Source organism: Gracilinanus agilis, chromosome 3 (genome assembly GCF_016433145.1).
Source record: "Gracilinanus agilis isolate LMUSP501 chromosome 3, AgileGrace, whole genome shotgun sequence".
Classification (NCBI taxonomy): domain Eukaryota; kingdom Metazoa; phylum Chordata; class Mammalia; order Didelphimorphia; family Didelphidae; genus Gracilinanus; species Gracilinanus agilis.
The window spans coordinates 413,341,812-413,368,539 of record NC_058132.1 but is presented as its reverse complement, the minus strand read 5'-3'; the positions used below and the strand labels follow the sequence as shown (position 1 = coordinate 413,368,539).

Here is a 26,728-nt window from a genome sequence, read left to right as displayed (position 1 = left end):
ACCACTTTTCTGCCTTAGAACCAATACATAGTATTGATTCTAAGAGTTGGGGGGCGGGGGGAGGGGAAGCAGCAGCAAGAGCCAAGGTGCCATGTATCTGTCTTCCTCTTTGCTCTTTATCTCCTCCTGAGTTCAATTTATTCCATTTGGAGCAGTAATGGAAAAACAAAGCATAATCTTGAAATTTTAAAGTTGGAAAGGACCTTAGAGATAAATTTAGCTCAGTCTTTTTTCTTTAGAAGGGAAAATTGAGGTTTTAAGTACTTATGAAGTCTGCAACTAGTTAGGGATAGCTTTTCAGAGATAAGTAGCACCATGTTAATGACTTGACACCTTTTTGAAGAAAGAATTTTTCACAACTCCCCCCCCCCCTTATCTTTTGAATCTTTGCTAAGGAATGCCCTTAGGATTTAGGAAAGGATGAGAATTTCCCCCCAATTCCTATTTAATTACTTTTCATGAATTTATTTCTTAAAATTTATGTTCATAATGTTCGATGCCCATTTGTCCTTTTTTTCTATTTTAGTTCACATTCCTCAAAATCTTTTAATAGTTCTTTGTATTTGGGGAATATTTGATTTTCTTCTATTATTATTAACCTGTGTTTAAATATCAGATTGTTTGTTGAAGCTGCAATACTTTTCCTCCCTTCCAGATTTTGAATATAACATTTTTTTAGTGTTCCCAAACTCTATTTCCCCCTAAAAGTGATTGGATTCTCACATTTGATGAAGTTTAAGATACACAGATTGATATTTTCAATATTTTGAATATGTTGGAAAATTTTAAACGTTCTTTGTCTTCCTTGTATGTGCTAGGTTTTCAACAAATGTTTGTTGGCTGTATGAATATATGATGATACTGATTTCAATTTGCATGCCCAACTAGGAAATAGCTTTAGTGAATTGTAAAGGGAATTTCCACTTATGGTGAGAGGGATAACTATGTCAGGTTAAAATAATATTCTGTAATATCAAAAACAAATATTTGAAAATATTGTCAAAACTTCATGGCGCTGTACATATAGCTTCTAAATTATGGAATATGGTTTAGGGTTATCAAATTAAGTGGGCCTAACCAAGTTTCATCCCCCTAGCTGGCAAGACACAAGTCCCTCACCCTCTTTCTCATTTTTAAGGAAATATGTTCTTGTTATGCCATGGTGGTATTATGGACATATTGTCCAACAGAAACTTTAAAAGAAAGGTGCTTTTCTAAATTCATCAAAATTAAAGCAGTTACTGAAGATTCTACATGGAGTATGTGCCTGCTGAGAGAGATTATATATTTGAGAGGGTTCATTACTAGATTGGCTGATCTGAAGGGTAAAGTTTTTTTTTTTGTTTGTTTGTTTTTTTTTTTTGGTCATATTAACCCTTGACCATCTTACTGAATCACAGAGGAGTTGAAGTAAGAATGGAATAAGCTTTTGTGGGAACCTAAGCAGCATTTATAACATTGTTTCCGTTAAGAGAATGCATTCAAGAGTTCTAAGTAATCTGTTTTTGAACAGGTTGCTTGAAAGTTTGAGAGACTGGTATGTTTAAAAATTGTATCATTTAGTTTTCAAATTCAAAATTGGAGGTTAAAAACATAATGACAAATTGGAAAGACGCATCAAATAGAGAAAACTCATTAAATTTAAATGAACCTGTAATTTTTTATTACTACTTGTGAGGCTCAAGGTTTCCCAGTTTTTAGCTTCTCAATCTTGTTCTACCAAAGAAAGGATTTGATGATTGAGGAAAAGAGAAGAGAAGGAAAAAAGCAAAGACAGCAATAGAAAAACCTTACTGCTAAATTCTTGCCATGATGTAGTGGCTTTGCCATTTTGTCTTCTATTTCCAGATATTGATACCAAATTTAGTTGCAGTTGGAACTATAACAATGTGTTAACACAACAAATTTCATTCCATCTTGGAAAGTGTGGTTTATGAGCAGTTACTCAGTCTCAGATTTGCCTTTTCTGGCCACAATTGTCATTTTACTTGATAAGCAGTAGGGCAGATTTTTTTGGGGGGGGAGGTTCTGTAGATCTTTTTATGGAGACTGCCTGACAAATACTGTAGTAGGTAACTAAATCTTTGCACATTATCATTACATGGTTGAAGGATCTTTGCATGGTTGAAGGGTTTTCCCATAATGAAATAATTGCTATTGTTATTTTTGCTTGCTATTTTGAAATGAGATGAAGACTACTTAGGTTGTGGTTTTGGTATCTTTGGCATACTAAAGATACGAATTTTTTAAAAAATTGGAGGGAGGGTGGGTTTGAATTCAGAAGTACTTATTTTTAGCTTCACTACTTCCTTTTATCATGCAAATGTATTAATTTAGAGCTTTGATAAGAAATAGTATTTCTCAAATTGGGATCCTTGGAGGTTTTCTAGTTGATATGTAGGTTAATCTCTTATTATGCATGATGTCTTGCTTTGGCTTTTGCATCAATTATGGTATTTAGATTTTTTTCTACTTTGATTAATAAGACAATTGATTTGCAGACACTGCTGAAGTGGTCTAAAGACTATAAAAAACTATCATCATTGGCTTATCACAAGAGGTTATTACAGGTATTCTCTTAATTCAGGAAGAAGGTCCACTTGGATCTTTCACAACATGCATTGATGGTTTTATTTGGGGGTTTTGATTATATATGACTTTGTTCTTACAACAATGACCAATATGAATATCATATGATGTTTCATTGTATTTTTCACTTAACTGAGGTTCACAGAATACTTGTGGCTCTCATTCTTTCACAGTCTTCTTTTTATTTCTCCCTTTTAAAAATTATTTTAATTATCTAAGATATATCCTTTTGCCTGCCACTTACCCTCTTGATTTGAGAACACAGACACACAAAAAACCCATTATAAACATGTATAGTCAAAACAAATTTCCATACCGACCAGGTCAAAAAAAATTGTCCCATTTTGAGTCCTTCTATCTTTATCTAGTGGTAAATAATACGATTAATATTCTGGGATACTGTTTGGTCATTATGGTGAGAAAGAGTTCAGTACAATAGTATTCTATCACATTTATATACCATAACTTGTTTGCCCATTCTCCAGTGTATGGATACTCCCTCAGATTACTATTCTTTTCCATTTCAAAAAGATCTATGAATGTTTTTGTATATCCTTAGAGATTGTTTTGAAATCCCTTTCTTTGACTGTCCTCCCTCTAGATCTCTCTTCCTTTTCCCATTCTATTTCCCCGTTGAGCTAAATATATTTCTGTACTCAATTTTGTGTGTATGTATATTATTCTTTCCTTTGATCAGTTTATTTTTTTCCTTTGAACAGTTTAGATGAGAATGAAGTTCAAGTGTTATTCAGTGCCATTCCCTGTTCTTTGTAGAGATATTTACTTGTGCACTCTGTGTATGTGAGAAAAATTTCCCTATCTTTCCCTTTTCCCCTAATCACCCAAACCCTGTCAACTCCAGAGTTTCCTCTTTCCCTCTCTTTCCATTCTTTAGACCATCAAAACACAACAGAACCCCTCCCAGGAGTTGTCTAATTGGATTCCCTGTATGGACCCTGATTCAGAGGATACACATGTCATCTCCCCTTATTTGAATGTAAGCAATTTATCATTAGTGTGTGTCTTTTTATGTTTCTCTTAACTCCTGTGTTTGAACTTCAAATTTTCTCTGCAGCGCTAGTCTTTTCATCAGGAATACTTGGAATTCTTCTCTTATTAAAGGGCCATTTGTTGGTTACTAAATAGTGTGATCCTGATAGTGGCTCCTTGGTACTTGAATTCTCTATGATTGCTTATTATATTTTTCCTTTGACCTGGAATCTCCAAACCTTGGCTTTGATGTTCTGGGAGTTTTCATTTTGAAGGTTCTTTCAGGAGGTGACTAGTGGATTTCTTCTATTTCGTTCTCTTCTAAGAGATCTGAGATTTTTAAGATTTCATGAAATAAGTTGTCTGGACTCTCTCTCTCTCTCTTTTTTTTTTTTTTTGTCATGATCAGAGCTCAGCGATGCTTTAATTTTTTTTCCTTGATCTATTTTGTTTATTTTTATTTTATTGTCATGCAAAACATATTTCCATATTGGTCATTGTTGTAAGAGCAAAGTCATATATAACCAAACCCCCCCAAATAAAACCATCAATTCACTGATGTGAAAGATGATTACAATAGCTCTTTCTCTGGAGGGATGGCACTCCCTGTCATAAGTCTTTCAGGATTATCCCAGGCCATTGCATTGCTGAGAATAATAGCCAACTTTTCAGATAATCATTGTCCAATATTGCTGTTATCCTGTACACTGTTCTCCCAGTTCTGCTTATTTCATTCTTCATCAGTTCCTACAGATCTTTACAGCTTTTTCTGAAATTATTTTGCTTATCATTTCTTAGAGCGCAATAGTATTCCATTACCAACACGTACCACAGTTTGTTCAGCCATTCCACAATTGATGGACATCCCTATAATTTCCAATTCTTTGCCACTACAAAAAGAGCTGCTATAAATATTTTTGTATAAGTAGATCCTTTCCCCTTTTATATTACCTCTTTGGGATACAGACCCAGTAGAAACATTATTCCCTTTTTTTTTTTGTAACCCTTACCTTCTAAGAATTGATACAAAGTATCAATTGAAAGACTGAAGAGTGTTAAGGGCTAGGCATTTGGGCTTAAGTGACTTGCCCAGCATTACAGAGCCAAGGACTGACTTGTTGGAGGCCAGATTTGAATGTAGGCCCTCCTGACTCCAGGCCTGATGATTCTAATGACACTGTTGCTGCCTAGCTTCTTCCCCTCCTTGATATGCCATTTGTTTTTGCTTTGAAAATATCTTATGTTTTCTTTCTTTTGGTTTTGTTTTAATATTTCTTGTTGCTTCATTAAATAATTGGTTTCTGTTTTGTCCATTCTAATTTTCAGGAAGTTTGTTGCTTGGGCAAGGTTTTGTCTCTCTTATGCAAAGTTATTGATTCCTTTTCAGTCCTTTCTTCCTAAGCTCTCATTTCTTTTCCATTTCTCCTCTCAAAGACTTTTATTTCCTTTATAGGAACAGTTTGTAACTTTTAAAAAATAAGACTCTTGTTTCATCTTTTTCAGTTATTCTAGTTGAGTTTGTTCCCAAACTGTGTTTACTCTGAGGCATCACTCATACATGTTTTGGAGTCATTCTTTTCAGCATGTGTCTTGAGCATTCCTTTCACCATAACACAATTTTTTTGGTTTGCTCATTCTTCCAGTCTACTTCCTGACTTCAGAAAGGTCTTGGTTAGTCCTGTTGCTGTTTTCTTGGGTTATTGAATGTTATATTGATCCATGTCCTCAGGGAGTGACTAGGAAACTGCAAGTTTTTGGTGCTTCTAGAGCGTTCTGATGTGAGGCCAAGACTGAATGCTATTACCCTGGTTTCAGTTCTGTAAATTTCTGAACTGGGACTGAGCAAGAGTAGATTGCTATTGGACTGTGCCCCTTTTACCTAGTGCTGTTTGTTCAAAGTGGTAGAATTGTAGGCCCTCTTTTGTTTGGGATTCGTGCCCTCGTCATTCTACTCTAAGCCAGGCTAGATAGTGGAAGTGAGATACTACTCTGATCTTGGGATCCAGTCCAGGCCATTGCTGCTGCTGGCTTCTGAACAACCTCCTTTTTTGACATACTTCTCAGGTCTTTCCAACTTGGAAAACAGAAACTATCTTGGAGAGAAAAGGGACCTGTGGACCAGAGTGACCAAGCAACAAGTTTGTATCTGTCACTATTGCAGTTACTGGGGTGTGGAGTTAGGACCATATGGGACCTGACTATTCCAAGTGTTCATAGACTTCCCCGTTAGGCTTGAGAAATGACTCACTGGCACTTTTTTAAAAGTTCATTAGAATTGAGTCTGGTGCATTTTATTTCTTTTCCTTTTTCTTTCTTTTCTGCTTTTTTCTTTCATTTTTTCTCCCTCCTCTTCCCTCCCCTCTCTTTTCTGTCTTAGAATCAATACTAATTATTGGTGCAAAGTAGAAAAGTGTTATGGGTTAGTGATGGTGAACCTTTTAGAGTCCAAGTGCCAAACCCTCATACCCACACGTGAACCTCTTGCTTTACCCCAGACAGGGGAGGGAGGAAGCACTTCCATTGGGCTGCTGGGTAGAGGGGCAAGTGACGAGAGTAATGTTCTTAGGCCCACATGGAGAGAGAGAGGAACAGCTCCCTCTGGCACACATGTAATAGGGCTAGGCAGTTGAGGTTAAGTGACTTGCCCAAGATAGTGTCTGAGACCATATTGGAACCCAAGTCCTTTTGTCTCTAGGTTTGGCTCTCAGTCTGTTGAACCACATAGCTGCCCCTTTGTATGCATTTTCTAGATCTCTTTGGAGGAGTTTGGATAGAGGACCTTGCTGCATTGCTTCCTAACATTCCCTTCTTTCTCTTTTCTTAAAAGTTAAGCTATGGGGGCAGCTGGGTGGCTCAGTGGATTGAGAGCCAGGGCTAGAAATGGAAGGTCCTGGGTTCAAATGTGATCTTAGACTTCCTAGCTCTGTGACCCTGGGCAAGTCACTTAACCCCCATTGCCTAGCCCTTACCATTCTTATGCCTCTAAGGCAAAAAGTAAGGGTGTAAAGAAAAAATAAATAAAATATTGTAGATACAAATATAACTCAGAAAAAAGAATTATATAGTCTACAAATTGTGTTTACAATTTATGCAATGTAGGTTTTATGACATTGTATATAATTTTAATTTTCAGATTGTATTGCATTTTGATCTATAATTTTGGAGGAAATATATGTTTTCATTTATGATTAAATTAATTTCACTTTACCTTCTAGGTCAAGTAATTACTGATGGACAAATAGCTAAATACTCCAGGATATCTCATTTTTACTTTGTTTAGCAATAGATTATTATGTTTTTATTATGTTCCAGGTAGTGTTTTAAGTGAAAGATAATTGTCTGTTTCATCTAGGTTAAAAAATCAAACAAACATCAACATGTTTTTGTTAGCATTGTTGGAGCATTCTTTCCTGTTCTAACTTTTGTTTGGTAGAATGCTGATTTATAATCATAACTCATGGAATCACAAAACTTTGGAGTTTGAGAGATTTTAGTAACATCCATTCCAATCCATACTTGAATAGGAATCTCTACTGTACATATCCAAAAAGTGGTCATCTAGACAGAGTGCTTGAAGATTAACTCATGAGCCAGCCAGTTCAACTTTGGATAGCTTTAATTATTAGGATTCAGCCCAATACTCTAGACCAGTGGTGATGAACCTTTTAGAGACTGAGTGCCATGCCCAGCCTTCCCGGAGACCAAGAAGTGTCATGTGGTGCCCCCCCCCCCCCCATCCTTTTGCCCCATACAGAGAAGGGAGGGAAAAGATGCTTCCATTGGGCTGTTGGGCAGAAGAGTGGGTGAAGTTTAGGAATGTCCTCAGTGTGTGTAGAGAGGGTGAGGCGAGTGGCCCTAACTCTCTGCTCCACTTCCCTCCATCTCTGCTACCTGTGAGCTTCCCACCTTACCCGCTGTGACCTTGGGCTTCTGGGCAGAGGAGCAGGGGTTAGGGGTGGGAGGGTAGAGGGTGGGAGGGGGGATATGAAAATATGTCATCAGTCAGGGTGGAGAGGGGGAGGGGAGCAACTCCACCAGAGTCTGTCTGCCTTTCTAGTAATGAGCTGGCGGGGGGGAGGGGAGGCAGTGCATGTGCTCACAGAGAGCACTCTGCATGCCATTGGTTCACCATCACTGGTCTAGTCTGTCAAAAACTTTGGATCTTAACTCAGAACTTCTGTTCACTGTCTCTCCTAACTTTGAATCATCTCTAAAATTTATAGATATGCCATCTTTGCCTTTAAGTAATAGATAAAAATGTTGAATAACCAACAATTAAATACAGATTCCTGAGGCATTTGAGACCTTCCTGCCAAGTGGACATTCAACCATTAATGACTACTCCCAAATCCAGCTGTTCAAAACAATTTCTGGATCCTTATAGGATCATGGATCTAGAGGTGGAAGGGACCTCAATATCATCATAGATGGGATTTTTGAACTCAGGTCATTTGACTCCAAAGCCAGTTCTCTTGTAGATGATGTCTCTTCTTTTTCCTCAAGAATAGTATAAGAAACCTATTATTATATGCTCTGCTAAAATTTAGATCACTTCTTTATCTGTTGCATTTCCTTACTCAGCTAGTTTTATAACCTTGTCAAAAAAAGAAATAAGATTCATCTGACATGATCAATTTTTTTAAGTGGCAGAAGACATTTATTTTAATAATGAATTTCCATATTAGTTTTCCGAAGTTATATAATCCATATTGTTTCCCTCCTTCTGTCCTCCTTCCCTGAGTTGGCAAGCAATTCAATCTGGGCTATACATGTATACAAAAAACACATTTCCTTATTTTTCATTTTTGTAAGTGAATAATTTTATAAAACCAAAACCCTAAAAGATATACCCTAACGTGATAAATCATATGCTTCCATTTGCATTCTTATTCCAACGGTTCTTTCTCTGGGAATGGATAGCATTCTTTTTCATAAGTCCCTCAGAATTGTTCTAGATCATTGTATTGCTGTTTGTAGCAAAGTTTGATCTTTCCACAATATTGTTGTTACTTGTATACAATGTTTTCCTAGTTCTGCTTATTTTGCTCTGCATCAGTTCATTTTGGTCTTTTCACCTTTTTCTGAAATCATCCTGTTCATCATTCTGTACAGCACATCACTGTGCTATAGTACGGTGTCTTTATCACTGTCCAAAGTAGCCCATCACCATGTAAGATTAAAATGAATATCCAATAACTCCCAAATATTGTATTTTATAAGATTTATTAATAATCACTTGCAGTAGAGGAAAAGTATAGCCTAAGTAAAGACAAGTTTACCGGACCATGAAAGCAGGAGAAGAGAGTGGAGGGGTGTGGTTACAGAAACTTATCTCCAAAACATGAGGATGAAAGTAGGATTCTGGGAATCATAGTTCAAGGGTACAGAAAATTCTGATTACACAATCATATACCACAATTTGTTCAGCCATTCCCCAGTTGATGGACATCTCTTTCGTTTCCAGAAAGTCCTTTTCCTTTTTTTTTTTTTTTTTTTTAATCTCTTTGGGATACAGACCTAGTAGGGGTATTACTGGTGGCATGATCTATTCTTGATAAGACATTTTGGTTCTTTGTAATCACTATTTTAATATTCTTTTTCTGTTTCATCTTAAAATTTCTCAAGCACTGAAGTCAAGCTCACTGGCCTATAGTTTGGAAACTGTTCTAGTCTAGATATTTACCCTTCTAGCCAAACATTTTCAATTTTTCATGATTTTTCAAAATATCACTAACAGTGGCTTTAGTGGCCAATTTTCAGCACCTGACACTTAACACATTTGAGTGATAACTTAAATTCAAAAAGGACAGGGGCAGCTGGGTAGCTCAGTGGAGTGAGAGTCAGGCCTAGAGACAGGAGGTCCTAGGTTCAAACCTGGCCTCAGCCACTTCCCAGCTGTGTGACCCTGGGCAAGTCACTTGACCCCCATTGCCCACCCTTACCAATCTTCCACCTATGAGAAAATATACCGAAGTACAAGGGTTTTAAAAAAAAAAAAAGGACAGCTAGATGTTCTTTTACAAATTTTGAGGATATTAGCTCCCAGTTAGCCATTTTTATTGAACACTTCCAGTGTAGATACAGTTTTTCTTGGCAGAGGAAACAGGCTAAAATAAGAACTAAACATCTCTGCCTTCTCTTTTCTTCTGTCCCCTGTTATCATCATTGCAGGCATGCTAAGGAGTTTTCTTGCTCCCTTTTTTATATGGATCAGAACCCTCCCTTTTGATGCCTTCTTTCAATAGCTTCAACTCATTCTGAGCTTTAGCACTATTTTTATAGGGCTGGACTCTTATATAGATCTTCTGTTACTGGTCCTTCCATCTCTATATTTCTATTTAAGCTGAATTTAGTTGGCAAGTTCTTTATTTTATTAATTAGTTAATAATTGTAAGTGCCCATTGCTGCGTTAGATTAAGGAGATAACAGGATCCTACATTTTAGTAGGAAACAATACATATATGGCATTTACAGTAATAAATACGAATATGTGCAAAGTTAAATAGAAGGTAGTTTAGGAGAGAAGGCTGTACACTAGCAGTCAACAGAATTAGGAAAGGCATTTTATGTGAATGATAGTGTTAAAAGAAGAGAAGGACTCAATGAGGTGAAGATAAGGAAGGGAGAGAGCACATTCCAGGCATGAGAGATGGTCAGAGCAAAGGCAAGAAGTTGCAAAATGGAGTGTGCATGAGGAATGGAGAGAAGGCCAAATTTGTCTGGTTTTCAGAGTACAGGAGGGAAAGTAACATAAGGATGAAAAGGATAGTATGGCTCCATTTTGTGTGGGACTTCAGAAACCAAAGAGGAGTTTGTTTTATCTGTAGACAATAGCAAGCCATGGCTAGATTGTCACTTTGACAACATTGTGGGAAATGGATTGAAGTGGGAAAAGAGGCAGGGATACCAATTAGGCTCCCGCCATAGCTAGAGAAAAAATAGTGTCATGCAAGAGATGTGGAGGCAGAAAGGGCAAGATTTGGCAATTGATTGAATATGTGGAGTGGAGTAAGCAACACAATCTATAAAGTATGTATTAAGTACCTACTGTGTAGTAAGGTATTGTGCTAGGAAAGGATACAGAGTCAAAAATGAAAACATTGCCTGTTTTCAAGGAGTTTATTTTCTATTGGGAGAGACATGGGTGTTTTCACATATTCAAAATAAATACAGAGGATAATTGTTGTGAAGATAGGTCTTGTATAGAAACTGACACTTAAACTGAAATTACTTATGTGTATAGATGGCAGAGATGTGTGTAGAAGTAGAAATACTGAAACTTGGCAACTGTTTGAATATGTGGTGTAAGAGAATTAGGAATACATGAATGAATGATTGAAAGAATTTATTGAGCTCTTACTATGTGCAAAGTATTTAGGAACACAAATAGAAAAGATACTCTCAGCAACACATGAATAGTTTCTTTTGCTAGTCATATGAGTAAGGTCCCACAGTCCTTAGGGTTCATTAGCAAAACATGTTAATGTGTTTTGTTTAATAATGTCATTTCTGCTAGTGAGAATTATATCAGTTTCTGATGCTGAACCATTGACAGTGCCAAGCATCTTTGGTAGCAATATCTTTCTTCTTTATGTCTTTGGTAGCCATGACTGAAGCACCTGTAGAATTAATTGCCAAGTTGTACCTCCATAGGTATAATTTCTCAGGTTGAGGACACTGAATTGGAAGCATGGCAGTTTTCAAGTTTTTTAAGTTTAGGGTCATGGGAGATATTGAGGATAACTTATATGTAGATTATAAGCTTGGGTGAAGGTGCCCTTTATAGAAATAGGGAAGTTCAGAGGAAGAATGGGCTTGGGAGTAGGAGGGCAAGGAAAGATTATGAGTGCTATTCCGGGTATTTTTAGTTTGAGATGGTCTGTGTGTGTGTGTGTGTGTGTGCAGTGGATAAAAGCTAGATAATAGAACTAGGAGTCATGTGCATAAAAGTGATCATTTCTTTTCTGAAAGAAAGAGACAATATAGGAAAAAGAAGAGGGGCCCAAGTAGAGCATTAGGTAGCAACCGAAGTTAGAGTGCATGATATATGAATGGTGGTACAGCAAAATGAGACTGAAGAGTGAAGCTGTCACTTGGGTAGGTAACTGAGGGAGAACAGATTCAGAAAAACCCAGATGGGAAAGAGTATCTGGAGGGAAGAAGGTGAGTAAATGGTGTGAATAGCAGTAGATGTAAAGGAGTGTTAGAAAATTGAGGAAAAGTTCTTGGGTTTGGAAATTCAGGTATCATTGGTAACTTTGGAGAGCTCAATTTCAGGTGAATGATGAGAGATGAGAAGGCAAACTTTTAAAGGTTTGAGAAAATAGAATAGCTTTTTCTGAGAGTTTGGCTGGGGAATGGAAGAAAACTTTAGAATATAGCTTGAGGAAGAGTCAAAAAAGAGTTCTTTAAAATGGGAGAGACCTGGGCATATTTGATGCAGGAGGGCAGGTGCCAGTAGATAGAGATTGAACATGGAGGTGGGGAAATGATGATTGATTGTGAGTACAGTTTGCTGGAGGAGTGGGTGGGATAAATAGTTAACATAGAGCAGGATCACATCTCCATCAGACCAGTGGTTAGATAGAGGACTTCAGGAGGGATAACTGAAATTTATTATTTTATACATACCATATTTCTGTGCCAGATTTGTACTTTGTAATCTTCAATTAGTAAACTCCTGCTTTATGACTTTTCACTGTGATAACATTGCTCTGGTCAACAGATTCTTAAGCACTTTACACAGAAGTAGGACATTGACCTTTGGTTTTGATATAAAGTCACTTGGGATAGAGTAATTTCAGAGAAATATGTTACTGCTTAGGTTCTTGACTTTTTCGGAAATTGTTTTGATTTTTTTTTTTTTTATCTTGTATTTAGCTCTTTTCACTCATGGATATGAAGCCTCCCATTTCTCGAGCTAAGATGATTCTCATTACTAAAGCTGCCATTAAAGCCATTAAGGTAAGATAAACACATTTTGTAACATTAAAATAATATCCTTAGATTCTGAAACTTTTTTTTTACAGGTAGTAAGTAGGAACAGAATTTTGCTTTTAGTTCAGGATTGTGGAATATCGCTTGCTGTTGATATAGCTTAATAGAGTTTATAAAAGTCATTTATGGTAATTAATATGGCCATAGTTAAATTTTATTGGCTAAAATATTTTTTTTATTTTAAACCCTTAACTTCTGTGCATTGACTTATAGGTGGAAGAGTGGTAAGGGTAGGCAATGGGGGTCAAGTGACTTGCCCAGGGTCACACAGCTGGGAAGTGTCTGAGGCCGGATGTGAACCTAGGACCTCCCATCTCTAGGCCTGGCTCTCAATCCACTGAACTACCCAGCTGCCCCCCTAAAATATTTTTAAAAGGCATTCTTATCACAAAATTATTCTCCTGGGTCACCTAGGTAGCTTAGTGATTTGAGAGCCAGGCCTAGAGATAGGAAGTCCTAGGTTGAAATCTGGCCCCAGACACTTCCTGACCCTGGATAAGTCACTTAAACTCAATTGCCTAGCCCTTACTACTCTTCTGTCTTTATTGGTTCCAAGACAGAAGGTAAGGGTTTGTAATATATATATATGATTTTTTTTTTAAATTTTCTGTTGTCTTCTGTCAGAGGATAGTTTTGTCTCAAATCTATTCACTTATATTTTGAGATAGTTCTAATGACTGTTAAGATGTACTTACATTTTCTGTGTAAAAACATTTATTATTTGTAAAAAAGAAAGTAATATTAAAATTGACATGTGACTACTTTTTTTTTCCCCTTTTCAGCTTTACAAGCATGTAGTCCAGATTGTAGAAAAGTTCATCAAGAAGGTAACTAATCTTTCTCTTAGGGTTTTCAGTTTCCATTTTATTTTGGTTTTGTTTTACTTAAGTGTCCTGTTTCTGACATTTTTTCCTATCAAAAAATTTTATATTTAGAGAAGTTGAGTAATGTTGCTTTTTTTTTTTTTTTTGTCTTTTGAGGAAATACTTGGTTAATGAAACCTTTATTTTCCAAAATAACTTAAAACAATGTTTTGTATATAATTAGCACGTTCAGTCAATCACAGTTTTTATGCATTAAAATTTTAAAATATTTTCAAAATAATGCATTTTTTTTTAGTCAATGTAAGGTGGTTATAAAAGTGACTGGAATTGCACATTTAATAATTTTATGTTGCTTTCAATACAAAGATATACTTTTCTGTTAGGAAAGAGATTACTTTAACATTTCTTGTTAATAATGATCGCAAAAATGTGTCATTAATAATCTACATAGATTCTGTGTCTATATAGCTTTTCCTTTGTGCTAGGTATAAAATAAGAGAAAGTTTTTGGTGGTGTGCTAACTTCTTTCTATTTTCTATTTAAAAAAGTGTTAATTTAAATTAGAGAAAACTTGTTTATATTTTGTTTTCATAAGAGTGCATACAATACCTTTATTTTTTTAAAAATGTCTTATGGATGATCTTTGTGGATATCATTGTCATTTCCTAATGACCTTTCTCCCAAAGACCTTCTTTATAACAAATAAGTACAAACAAGCAAAATAAACCAACTTGTTGGCCATGCATGAAAATGTCTATCTTTCTTCCTAAATGCTTCATTTGTTATTTCTCTGAAATCAATAATTGGTCAGAATTCTAAAGGCCTTCAACGTTATTTTCCTTTATGCCATTGTAGCCATCTTGTCCATTTTTACATGGAATTTCAATTTTTCTTTCAAGTTGTTCCTTGCTGTACTTTTAGAACACAAAGTTATACAGCCTATAAGGTTGTAGCCTTTCACTCTAATTTTTCCTACCACATTTCTGTCTATTTTCTTTTCTTTTTTTTGTTTTTCTCTCCTTTTTCTTTTTTAATTTTCCTACCACATTTCTGTCTATTTTCTTTCTTTTTTGTTTTGTTTTTCTCTCCTTTTTCTTTTTTAATTTTGCACTCTCCCTTAACTTAGTGCCTGGCTCATATAATAGGTGTTTAATAAATGCTTATTGATCAATTTATTGGTTAAACTTACCTCCAGTGTCAAAGGCATTGCATACTTCCGCTCAGCCTGATAGAGATAAGGACTAGACCCATGATTTCATTGGTATAGGTAATTTCTTGACGAAGAAACTTCCACTAACTAGTGTCAGTCAGCACCAGCTCTGTGACTTAGACTCTTAAAGGAGGAATACTTAACCTTTTTGTCTTAGGACTACTTTGGATTTTTAGTGAAACTTATGGATTCCTCAGAATGTTATTAAATAATGCATGAAAATAAGAAATAAGATTACAAAGGAAACCAGTTATATTGAAATAGTTATAAAAATTATTTTAAAACTTTTTTTACAAATTAATTGAATATTGAAGTACAGAGAAGGAAAGAGACTTGCCAAAGATAATAAAGGCAAAATTAGAATTTGATCCCAGCTCCTCAGCTTTCAAATCCAATTAGAAAAGCTCAGTCATTTGTTAGACCTTTCAAGACCTGGTTAAACATAATATTCACATGACAACAGAGAACTACTGTAGGGTCTTGATTAAGGGCACAACATTTTAGAAATGGTGTTTTTGAAAGTTTGTTCAATTAGGTTTGACCTGTGGACCTGAAGGAATAATACAGTTGGTATTGTATCCCAGAACAGTACCCTACAAATAATAGCTATTTGATAAACATTTGTTGAATGAGGATGTTTAGAAGAGTTCCAAGTTTGTAAGGTTAGGCTAATGTTACAAAATTTTACAAATATTTAATTTATAGTTATAAAAACACTTCAACATATGTCATTTATATTATTCCTACAACCTTGTAAAGATTAAGGTTAAATAAAATACCTCAGTTTTAGAGATGAACAAAGGTTCAGTGGTTATTGCAAAGATTTTTTTTCTGAGTTATTCATCTTCTTATTCCAACTCGATTATTTTTTTCTCCACACGTTTCCCAATTTTTATATAATCAAAACTGTTCATTTTATTTCCTGTGATCCTCTGTCTCATTTGGTCAGGGACTTTCCCTGTTCTCCCAGTTTGTTTTTGCTGTTTTATTAGCTAGGTCATATATCTCTTTCAAGCATATTGTGTTATCTGTTGTGTGTTTTTAATCTAAATCTTAAATTTCTGCCAAACTGTTCTCTAACATCAGTCTTTGGATTTATCAGCCATTGTGTTATTCAGTTGCTTCTAGGTCTTGGGCACCTAATCTGTTTTGCTAATCAACTTTTTTATTTTTTAAGTAGCACCAAGTAGCTTTATTGATTACTGATTGTAGTGTAGTATTATATTTGATAGTCATATTTCTTCTCCCACCCCTTTTTTCATTACTTCCTTTTGAGATTCTTATGTTCCAGATGAATTACATTGCTATTTTTTCTTAGGTCTGTAGAGTAATTGTTGGTAGTAAGTAGATTATTTTAGTTGTATTGTCATTTTATATTGGAGTGGTCATTTTATATTGGAGTGGTTCAACCACGCACAGTTAATATCTCTTATGTAAAGACTTAGGTCTTTTAGGTCCTATCAGAGGTTTTTTATAGCTGTATTTATAAAATTTCTGTGCATCTTGGTAGGTGAACTTCCAATATTTTAAACATTCTGTAGTTATTTTGAAAGGAATTTTTTTTCTTAATGCTGGGTTTTGTTGGCAGTACAGAGAGGCTAATATTTTTATTTATTTTTTATATTGTTTCTTTACTAAAGTTTGTGATTGAATTAAGAGAGATTAAATGACCTTTCAAAATCATACAGGTGGTAAGTAGCAAAGGAGGGGCTATAATACAATCTTCCAATACTAAGATACTTAAAAATATTAAACTAGACTTTATAAATCATTTTTCTTGTAATAATTACTAACTACCTTTTTATGTTTGCAGTGTAAACCAGAATATAAAGTTCCAGGACTATATGTAATTGACTCAATTGTGCGACAGTCTCGTCATCAGTTTGGAACAGACAAGGATGTTTTTGGGCCAAGATTCTCTAAAAATATAACAGCCACATTCCAGTATTTATATCTCTGTCCATCTGAAGATAAGGTATAGTTTAAATCTTAAAAACTAGAAATCAAAATCTTATGGATTCTGAATGTGTTGTTGGTCTAAATTTAATAATGTTGGTTGTCTGTGTTAAAGACATATCTTTTTCCTTTTGGATGACATTCCAGATCTTCTAGTTTGGTTCTCCATGAAACTTGAAAAAGTTAGTTTTTTTTCCCTCTTTTAAAAAGTCCATTTTTTACATAATTTTTCTTTTTGGAAATATGGTAGAAAAATATTGTGATCTTTCCAATACAGCCTTGCCTTTGTTGGGAAGATTATGTGAACTGTAGCCTAAGATACTGAAATAACTGGAAGATACAGTTATTAAGTGTGTTATTTTGAAAGATGTTGGAAAATGTCACAAGACTTGGAGAAAAGCAAATGACCCAAATTTTCAGAAAAGAGAAAGCAAATGGAGTATACAAACTAGGAATTTTGGAAACTTTAGAACTAACTAGGTTTTGTTTATGATCATTTGGGAATTGAACTGATCATCACAAAAATCCAGCTTGGATTCATGAAAGAAAGACCTTCCTAGAATAAATTAATTTCTGTCGTCTCTATTATGAAATATGAACTCCTTTTGTGCTTTTAACACCTTTTCAACCTGGCTTCATCCTTTCTTTCTAGTCTCATTACTATTCCCAAATTCTGCGTTATAACCAAACTGGCTATCACAAGCAGTTGTCCATCCTCTTTATTTTCATGTGCCATCTTGTTCCCCTCTTCTCCCCTCAAAAATTCTGTGCCTGGACAGAATACTCTCCTCACTTTCACCTCAGAAAAATTTTTACTTTTCTTCAAGACACAGATCAAGCACCACTTCCTCTTCAACACCTTTCCTGATTCTCCCAACTCATAGTATCCTTTTGTACAAATTTCATATTTATATAAAGCACATTATAATCGCTTAATGGATATTTGATAATTGATTTTTTTTCTTATGAGTGGTAGATCAAGTGAATGCTATAGATATTTTTACTTAAATCTTTAGCATTATCATTTTAACAGTGTCTTGGGTCCTTGTAGACAATGTAAAGGGGTATGGGCTTCATGATATACTAGACTCAGAAGTGTTTGAGTAGACATAATGATTAATAGACCAAAGTCAACATAGAGGAAAATCTTAAATTTAATTTTATGCAAAATTTAACATTATGCTTTTAACATTTTGTTGATTGACTGGAGATGTGGGCTTTTACTTACTAAATTTGCAGATGATATTAAACCAGTAGGAATAGCTACTAGTTTATCTATTCATAGAAAACTTATTTGAAATAGACCTACTACTTATTTGTAAGGAATATTGGGAAGGGAAACTTCAGATAGTACTAGATGACCTATGTGATTCTTTGATCTACCTGACCATTTCAGAATTATAATCAGGAGTTTGTTTTCTGTCTCTTCCCTTTTCTCAGATAGAAATTGATATGAAGTATGGTGATATCTTATACTATTACATTCACTGTACTCACAAAAACCAATTTCTGCTTATAACTTTCTGTTTTTGCTGGTTTGACTTTATTTAGCCTCTGTTCTAAAGTTTGGTCTAAAGTATGACTTCCACATTGTCCTTTTACACTAATTACTAATCCTATTTATTTTTCTTGAATTTTAAGGACTTTACTCCCTTACTATAGGAATTTCTTAAAGAATTTTATATCCCTTTCTCTTGTTATCTGTGAAATAGTAAAAAAAATTCAGTATACTCCTATAAAAAATATGAAGGATTTTATTCCCTTATTAGAATAGAACCAGCTCACTAAATATTTTCAACTTGCTATTTTATAATTTGCTTTATTTCTACATTGAAATTTCTATATTGAAAATACTTTACATATTTCTTTTTTATTTTCCATACTGTCATTAACTGTAGCTAATTTAGCTGTTTCTTGTTTATCCTGCAGTATCATATGCTGCCTATATTCCAATCATATAACTTAAAATCATAAACCAAAAGGTTTTTCTTTAAGCAGATGTTATCTTCCCTCTTTTCTTTCTTGTCTCATCTACTAAACTTTTCATTTCTCAATTTCTTTATTTTCTATTAGTAGGGTGTGATTTCTTCAAATATTTGGCCAACTCTAATCAGACCAACTCATGGTTTAACTTGGTGGCTTCATTGCCAAAGTAGGCATAGGGAGGATGTTGAAAAATGATTACCAATATCTAAGGCTATTCAAGATGAAAGACTCCTCATAATTCTTACACATGTATATTTTGAATACTTTTTTAAAGAAGAGAAAAAGAACTAGATATGGTAAGCACCAAATGATAATTCAAAGATTTAGTAATTTCTAGTCAATTTCAAGTTGTCTAACCATCAACCAGCAAAGAGTTAAAATCAGTAAATTAGAAGAAAAGACAAAATTTGAGGAGCTACCACATGTAGTTATATCATTGCCAGCAACCTATTGACAAAAAACTGGATAATTGATCAAAGTACAGAAATTAATTGAAATTTAATTGGTATAAGATAGTTAGCAACTCAAGGACTCCAACTTCAAATAACCTTTGCTAATAACTGATCTTGTTGCCAGTTAAAGACATGGCAGCAAAGATTAATACATGTTTGGAATACAAGTTCATTTTCAAAACATTACAGAATAATATGTTCTTAGCCCATTTTCCTATTTGCAAAATGCAGGTGATAGTTCCTATCTCACAAAGTTGAAATGAGAACAAAAAGAGACAAAACGAGATAAAATCTAAAGTACTTTGCAAACTTTAAAGCACTTTATCAATGCTAGTTATTAATGTTGCTTTGCTATAAGGTAACAAATCTCATAAAATTGAAGAATAATGAGAGGGAAGGAAAATGATTTTATATAATATAGCTTGGTATGAAATTTGATAATTCCCAGTCTATCTGTAGATAAAACTGGGAGGATTCTCAATGAAACAGATTTGGTAGTGGTTTTGTGGGATTCTGTTATCATTAGTGATACCATTATATGTACCGTATTTCAGGAAATAAATTTGGGAATAGCACCTGGACCCTGAACAAATAAGTATAGAAAAAATGTAGGAAGCATTATAGTTTTGGAGATGTTCAAAGATTGATTATCCTGATATCAGAAAGGGAGACAGAATATCAAATGGGGAAAAGATGACAAGTTATCAAAAGCTAAGAACTCAAATATCTACTTTGTCATCTATAAAATTTTGTAAATTATTTTATGTACTTGAGAGTATCATTTATAAAATAGTAATCAATTTTAGTTAAATTTAGCACTCTTAAGATATGCAAAGCACTTTCTAAAAAAACCTTGACCTTCCATCTTAGAATCAATGTGTATATTGGTTCCAACACAGGAGTGATAAGGGCTAGGCAATAATGGGTTAAGTAACTTACCCAGGGTCACATAGCTAGGAGGTGTCTGATGTCAGATTTGAACTCAGGACTTTCCAAATCTATGGCTGGTTCTCAATCCAGTGAGCTCCCTAGCTCACCCAATATGTTGTCTTTATTGATAAAACTTATATCTGTTACATATGATGTGCCAGGCACTACTTTGGATAGAAAGGAAAAAATGAAATTTGCTTCTGACCTCTGGAAGATTTTATATTCTATCAGGAATAGGTGAATACAATTTGTATTCCACCACAATAAATTTATAACTCTTCAACAAAGTGAAAAGTCCTTGAAAATAGTTGAGTAGAATAGCATATAATAGTGATTGTGATTGAAACAAATTATGTTTTAGTAGGTTAACATTTGTTAACATAAAGGAAGTGTGCTTATTTTATCTTTTTAAAGTTGGAACCAACAAATGTAATTTAATTTATTGTCACTTAAAGCTGTCATTTATATAGGTATAGCTAAAAGCTTTTTATTCTTTCTCTGAATCAGTCTCTGAATCATTTTATAAAAATGTGACTATTTTCTGGAATTCATTTTTTCACTTCAGGTTAATAATATTCTCTAATTATATACCATAATTGCTTAAGTAATTTCTTATTGGGCCTGTATTTTGTTTCAGATTTTTTGCTATTACAAATAATGTTGCTGGTAATAATTTTTTTTTTTTTTTACAATTAGGTCTCTTTTTGCCGTTAGTGACCACTTCAGAATATAAATCCATGAATGGAATTATTGGGTCAAAAGATAGGAAAAAATTGTAATTTTCTTTATTCCAAGTTGTTTTCCATAATTGTTTGGGAATAGTTGATAACTCCAGAAGAAGTAAATTATTATGCTTATTCTTGGTTATGCTTTGCCAATCCATTGCCATTGTGATTACTTAAGAGATTGTATTATTTCTCTGTTAGTAGCAATTTTTAGCACTTTTAAAAACATGAATAAACTATGCCATTTGAGTCTCCCAACAACATTGTAATGAAGGTAATTTTTCATTCTACAAATAAGAAAATTATGTCCTAAGAAAGTATCTGGGGCAGGATTCTAAAGCTGGATTTCTCCTAACTGATCTATGGTATGATTTCTTACAAATTTCTATAGGGTACTATATACTTTATGAAAATACAAAGTAGACTCCCTTAATTTGTGTGTTTGATTACCAAAAAAAAAATTTTTTTTTAATTCGTAGAACCAAAAATGATCTTTTAATGGCTCTTCTTCACCCAAGATATCTGCCATGTGTAAATTAAAAACAGGCTGGATTCATTGAGCGTTACAGCCATCAAAATTATTTTGCTCAGTAGTCTTCTAGTTAATCAGATTCAAATGGGCATAAGTTAGATATCCTTACGATAAATGATGGCAATTTTGGTTCTTTGGCTTGCCAGTTTGATTTCTATCACATGTGTTTTTGGCGTTGTGTACACTTCTCTAAAGGCTCTAAAATTGTATATTGTCTAGCATGCAAGCCCTATTATTTTGTTTCATTCTAATCTTTAGGATATTATATTCCATGTTGTTAAATAGAAAGAAAGAAATGGAGATACAATGCTTTCAGTTTAAAATCTAGTTAGGAAGAAATGAAGTGCATTTACCCTTGTAATCAAAAAAAGACTTGGTTTAAAATCTTGATTACTGACATTAACAGTGTGATTATGAACAAGTTATTTAATATTTTATGAACTTTGATTTCTTCATCTTTAAAATGGGTACAATAGTACCTGGAATACACATACTTCATAATGTTATAAGATTAAAATGAATGCATATAAAGCTTTTCAAAAGCAGTATTTAAATACATTTTTTTTGTTGGTAACTTTATTGGTAGCTCAAGATAGTGAATTTAGAAGTAACTTTGGGGAGACCAAGAAGTTCAAGTTTTTAATTCTGACATAAACTGGCTGTATGACCCTAATTTCACTTCTCCTTTTCATTATTCAGTTTTTTTTAAGACTTCCTTATCTTTTGTCTTAAAATTAACACTATCATTTCTAAGACAGAAGAGTGGTATGGGCTAGGCATATTTAGGGACTTGCTCAGGGTCCCACAGCTATAAAGTGTCTTAGGCTAGATTTGAACCTGGCACCTCCATTCTTTAGGCCCGGTACTCTATCTACTGAGCCACTTAGTTCCCCCTCTAGAAAATTCTTTTATGTTTGAAAATTTTAAGAGGAAGTTTCAACATGTGTTTTTGTAGAAGGAGTTTGTGCTTCTGGGAGATCACTTTATCAATGAAATCATAATTCTAGGTTCTATCCCAATCCTGGTCTTTTGTTTTTTTACAACATTAATTTTCCAAATGTATTTATCCCAACCTTGAGAGCCATCTATTAAGACCTTTAAAAAAACCCAGTGATGAGGAAAACCATATACAGTTCAGCAAAACTAGCTAACATGTCAGTTACTATCTCTAATGTTCCATATATGCAGTCTTCTTACCCTTTCAAAGAAGGGGAAGGACAGTACTTTTACATATCTCTTTTTGATAGCCAATCTCTGATAATTATTATTTCATATCATTCAGTTCTGAATGTTTTGTTGTTCTTTCCATTCATATTTTTGTAGTAGTTGGTATGTATGTTATTTTGTAAAGTCTATTTCCTTCATTTGGCTGCTTCTCTAAATTTATACATGCCATTTCTTAAGGCGTAATAATATGTACCACAACTATTTTGATCATTTTCTAAGGCATTGTCTTTGTTTTCGGTTCATTACTACTATCAAAACAGCTAATAGAAATGTTTTAGTTTATTTGGAGACCTTTTGTCATTGACCCACTTGGGGTGTTTATCTGGCAATAAAATCTCTGGGTCAAAAGATAGGGACATTTTAGTCTCTATAATTCTAGGTTGATTTTTGGAATGATTGGACTAATTTCTAGTTCCATCAATAGTGTGCCAATGTATGTGTCTTATAAAGCGCTTTCTAAAATATTAAAATTTCTAAAAAATATTAAAATTGTCTAAATGCCATTTATTAGTAGCAACTTTACTGTAAATTGTCTTGGGATTAATTTATTTGTATGTTCTTTGGTTTTATTTTTATAAAAGATAGTGATTAGAGGGTGGGGTTAGGGCACAGAAAGATGGCAGGTTAGAAGCAGCAAGCTGGTTGAACTTTTTCAACATCCTCCACCAAACAACTTTAAAATAACACTTCAGATCAAAATTTGGAGTAACATACAACAAAAGGTCAGGGGGAGACATTTTTTCTTGACTAAAAAACCTTAGAGCAGGAAAGCTCTGTGGCCCTGGGGTGGAGGCCTATTCAAAGCACAGAAATGTGGCCACAGCAGCTTCTGGAGCTCTCAGCCCAGGGATAAGGGAGTCTGACAAATGATAAAAGAGATTATAGGGGACTTATTGCTGACATTGGATACAGCTTGTGTTGAGTGGCAAACTCTATTACCCATACATAGAAGTCCATTATAGGGGAAAGGAGGGTACCCACCCACAGTTTCTAGGGCCAAAGGAGCTCTAGTGTTTATGACTGCAGGGGACCAGGTATTCTTGGGTAATGACCAGAATAATAGTGACCGTACCTTTCCCTGGATCACACCATTTTTAAAGCACCAAAAATTTATAGGGCTCATAGAACTACCTCTGAAAATAGTAGCGTGAAAAACTCTTGAAGTTTTGGACACTGGCTCTCCACCCCTAGGTAAGCAGAATCCAACTTTAACATAAAGTTCAAAGTAAAAAAAATAAGCTGGAAAATGAGCAACTAACAATAAAAAAGAATTTGACCATAAAAAGCTACTACAGTGGCAGGGAAGACCAAGACAAACTCAGAAGACAACATGAAAACAGTTAAAACCAAAGCCTCAAAAATACTAATTAGACTAAAGACCAACAAGAATTCTTAGAAGAAAGAAAGAGATGATAGGTAAAGGAAAAATTGGGGAAAGAAATGAGAGTAATTGGAAGAAAATTATAAAGAGAATTAATAGCTTGGTAAAAGAGGCATAAAAATTGTTGAAGAAAATAATATCTTAAAAAATAGAATTGGCCTAATGATAAAAGAGGCACAATAATTCACTGAAGAAAAGAACTTTTAAGAGCAGACTTGGTCAAATGTAAAAAAAGAGTACAAAATCTTACTAAAGAACATTATTCCTTAAAAATTAGAATTGGGCAAGTGGAAGCTAAGGATTACATAAGTCATCAAAAACAATTAAAGTCAAAAGAATAAAAATATAGGAAAAAATATGAAGTATGTCATTGGAGAAATAGTTCATGGAGAGAGAATTTCAGAATTATTGGATTACCTTGAAAGCTATGATCAAAGAAAGAACCTTAGCATAATTGCAGGTCATTAAAAGGGAAACTGCCCTGGTATCCTAGAAATAGGAGGCAGAGTAGAAATTGAGAGAAATTGAGGTCATTACCTGTCCCCAAATAAAAAACTCAAGAATAATATAGTAAAATTTCAGAGCTCTTAGGTCAAAAAGAAAATACTTAAATCAGGCAGAAAGAAATAATTCAAATATTGTTGAGCCAAAGTCGGGAACACAAGACTTAGTTACTTCCACATTGAAAGAGCAGAGGACAAGAACAGTTAAATGGCTCAGTGAATAGAGAGCCCAGTTTAGAGATGAGAGATTCTGGGTTCAAATCTGGCCTCAGACACTTCCTAACTGCGTGGCGCTGGGCAAATCACTTAATTCCCATTGCCTAGCCCTTACTGCTCTTCTGCCTTGGAATCAACATCTAGTATTGATTCCAAGACGGAATGATATTCTAGAAGCCAAAGGAACTAGGATTACAACCAACAATAATATACCCAGCAAAAATGAGTATAATCCTTCCCAGGAGTGGGGAATGGGATGAATATTTAATTAAATAAAGGATTTTCAAGCATTCCTGATGAAAAGACCAGAGCTGAAAATTTAAACTTCAAACACAAGACTCAAGAGAAACATTTTTAAAAAGGAAATATGGTGCTATGCTGGTAAATGGTCATTAATTGGTTTCAGAAGGCAGATGAGTACCAAATGAATTTTTCCCATAAGGAATAGTGTAAATTGAATTAATCTGTTCCAGACATCCAGAAAACCCAGATCATGAGGCATTATAATATTAATGGAGTTGTATTTTACTAAATAAATAATAATACACAGACCTAAATAAAAACAATAATCAGACCAAATAAAATAATTTTAACTTTACCTCTATTGAGAGGAGTTCATACCTTATGGTTATAGTGGGGGTGGAGAAAAGTTGTTGTCTGGAAGAAGAGTCCCCTTTCATAATATCTGAGGGCAACTGCCCTGGAATTCTTTCTCTTTTTTGTCCCCTTTCACTGCTGAACCCTGTATGAGATTCATCAGGTATAAGTTTCACAAGAAATCTATCTGATAATATTTTTGTTTGCATTTCAAAATTCCTCTTAAATGGAAAATAGTCTGGTAATTTAACAAATTTACAATTCTGCTTAGTTGATATTTCTCAACAAAGTTTGCATTTCTACCTATTTCCTTGATTAATGAAGTGAGAACATCTTCCTTGGTCTTCTCCTCACCTGAAGGTAACTCCCCAGCCACTAGCTGTTGTTGCTCCCTTTGAAGTTCCTGTAGTTCCACAGTATTGAGCTCTGCTTTATGCTTCTGAACTAACGCATGATCCTTCATTATGGCTGGACTAGGCTTCCTGATGTCATGATACCAATCCGTTCTAGCAAAAGCATAGAGTGCTAAGCAAACGTTGAATATTGCAACAATTTCTTCTTGTCAAAATGTGTCAAATACCAAATTTGATGAAGTCAAAAGCCTTTTGAGTTAAACCAAGTGTAACCAGTGTAAGAGAAACTATAAGGAACTCAATAAGGTTAAACTTGATATTATTAGGTGGGAATATGATTCACGGAAACTGAGGCACAAAGCTCTGAGCACAATCTATTAGCAAAATGCAGATTCACCAATAAGCAGAGTTTTAGTTTCTAGCTAGTATAAGACCCTGAACAAGGGCTTTCATTTTTATGGACAAAAGGTAGAGCATCCAAAAACTAGAAGGCAACATCATAGATATAAAACAATATGGTTGGTTACAAAACTTGCATCATCTTAGTTATAGGGGACAATATAATTGGATTGAAATCTGGAATAGAGGACTAATATCTTACTGCTGTGGAAGCTTATTGGTAGTGTCTATTTGACTAAATGGCATAGTGATAATAGACTAGCCTTAGACTTAAGGATTAAACCAGTATTGCAGAGATAATATAATAGACCAGACTCATTGGCATTTGCCTTTAAGGATAGAACAGTGTTTAGTAGGAAAATTAAACTTCTGAAGTTATCTCAAAAGATGATGAGTGATTGTTACAGGAAAGCTGAACTGTTACAAGAAAGCTGACTTAAAGTCAAAAGAAATGTGACTTGGGTAGTTGCACAAAATATTGGTACTGATATAAAATGACATTACAAATTAAAATCAATTTGATTTCCTCATTTTTAGTTTCCTCCTTTTGACCAATGGGAGTCGTGTCTCCTTTGGATGCACATTAATATGCAGTTTTCTGTAACAAATTTAGAATACACTTTAACATAGCCAGTAAAAATTAAACTCTGAACAGAGAAAAATAAGAGGGTAATAAAGGGCCATTTACCAAGGGTACATGGTTGTAAAAGCATCAAGAATGGTCCTTGATCTAAGCCCAGAATGACTTAACAGAAATTATAGGGTAAAGTATCCTTTCTGTTTGTTTTCCAGTTCTTACTGTAGTTAACTTTTTGGAATAGCTAAGCAAGCAGCAAAGATCCATATTATTCCCTAGCTTTC

The 26,728-nt window shown here is 34.3% G+C and overlaps 1 protein-coding gene across 1 annotated transcript in view; it reads left to right on the top strand.

Annotated features, from left to right (window-relative positions):
* The first annotated feature begins 11,619 nt into the window (after nucleotides 1-11,619).
* SCAF4 (SR-related CTD associated factor 4) overlaps nucleotides 11,620-26,728 on the top strand; it is a 98,660-nt gene continuing 83,551 nt past the window's right edge. The window contains exons 1-4 of the mRNA XM_044669230.1: nucleotides 11,620-11,676; nucleotides 12,460-12,543; nucleotides 13,359-13,403; nucleotides 16,424-16,585. Of these exons, the coding sequence (XP_044525165.1) occupies nucleotides 11,620-11,676; nucleotides 12,460-12,543; nucleotides 13,359-13,403; nucleotides 16,424-16,585 (348 nt within the window). The remainder of the gene's footprint in view (nucleotides 11,677-12,459; nucleotides 12,544-13,358; nucleotides 13,404-16,423; nucleotides 16,586-26,728) is intronic.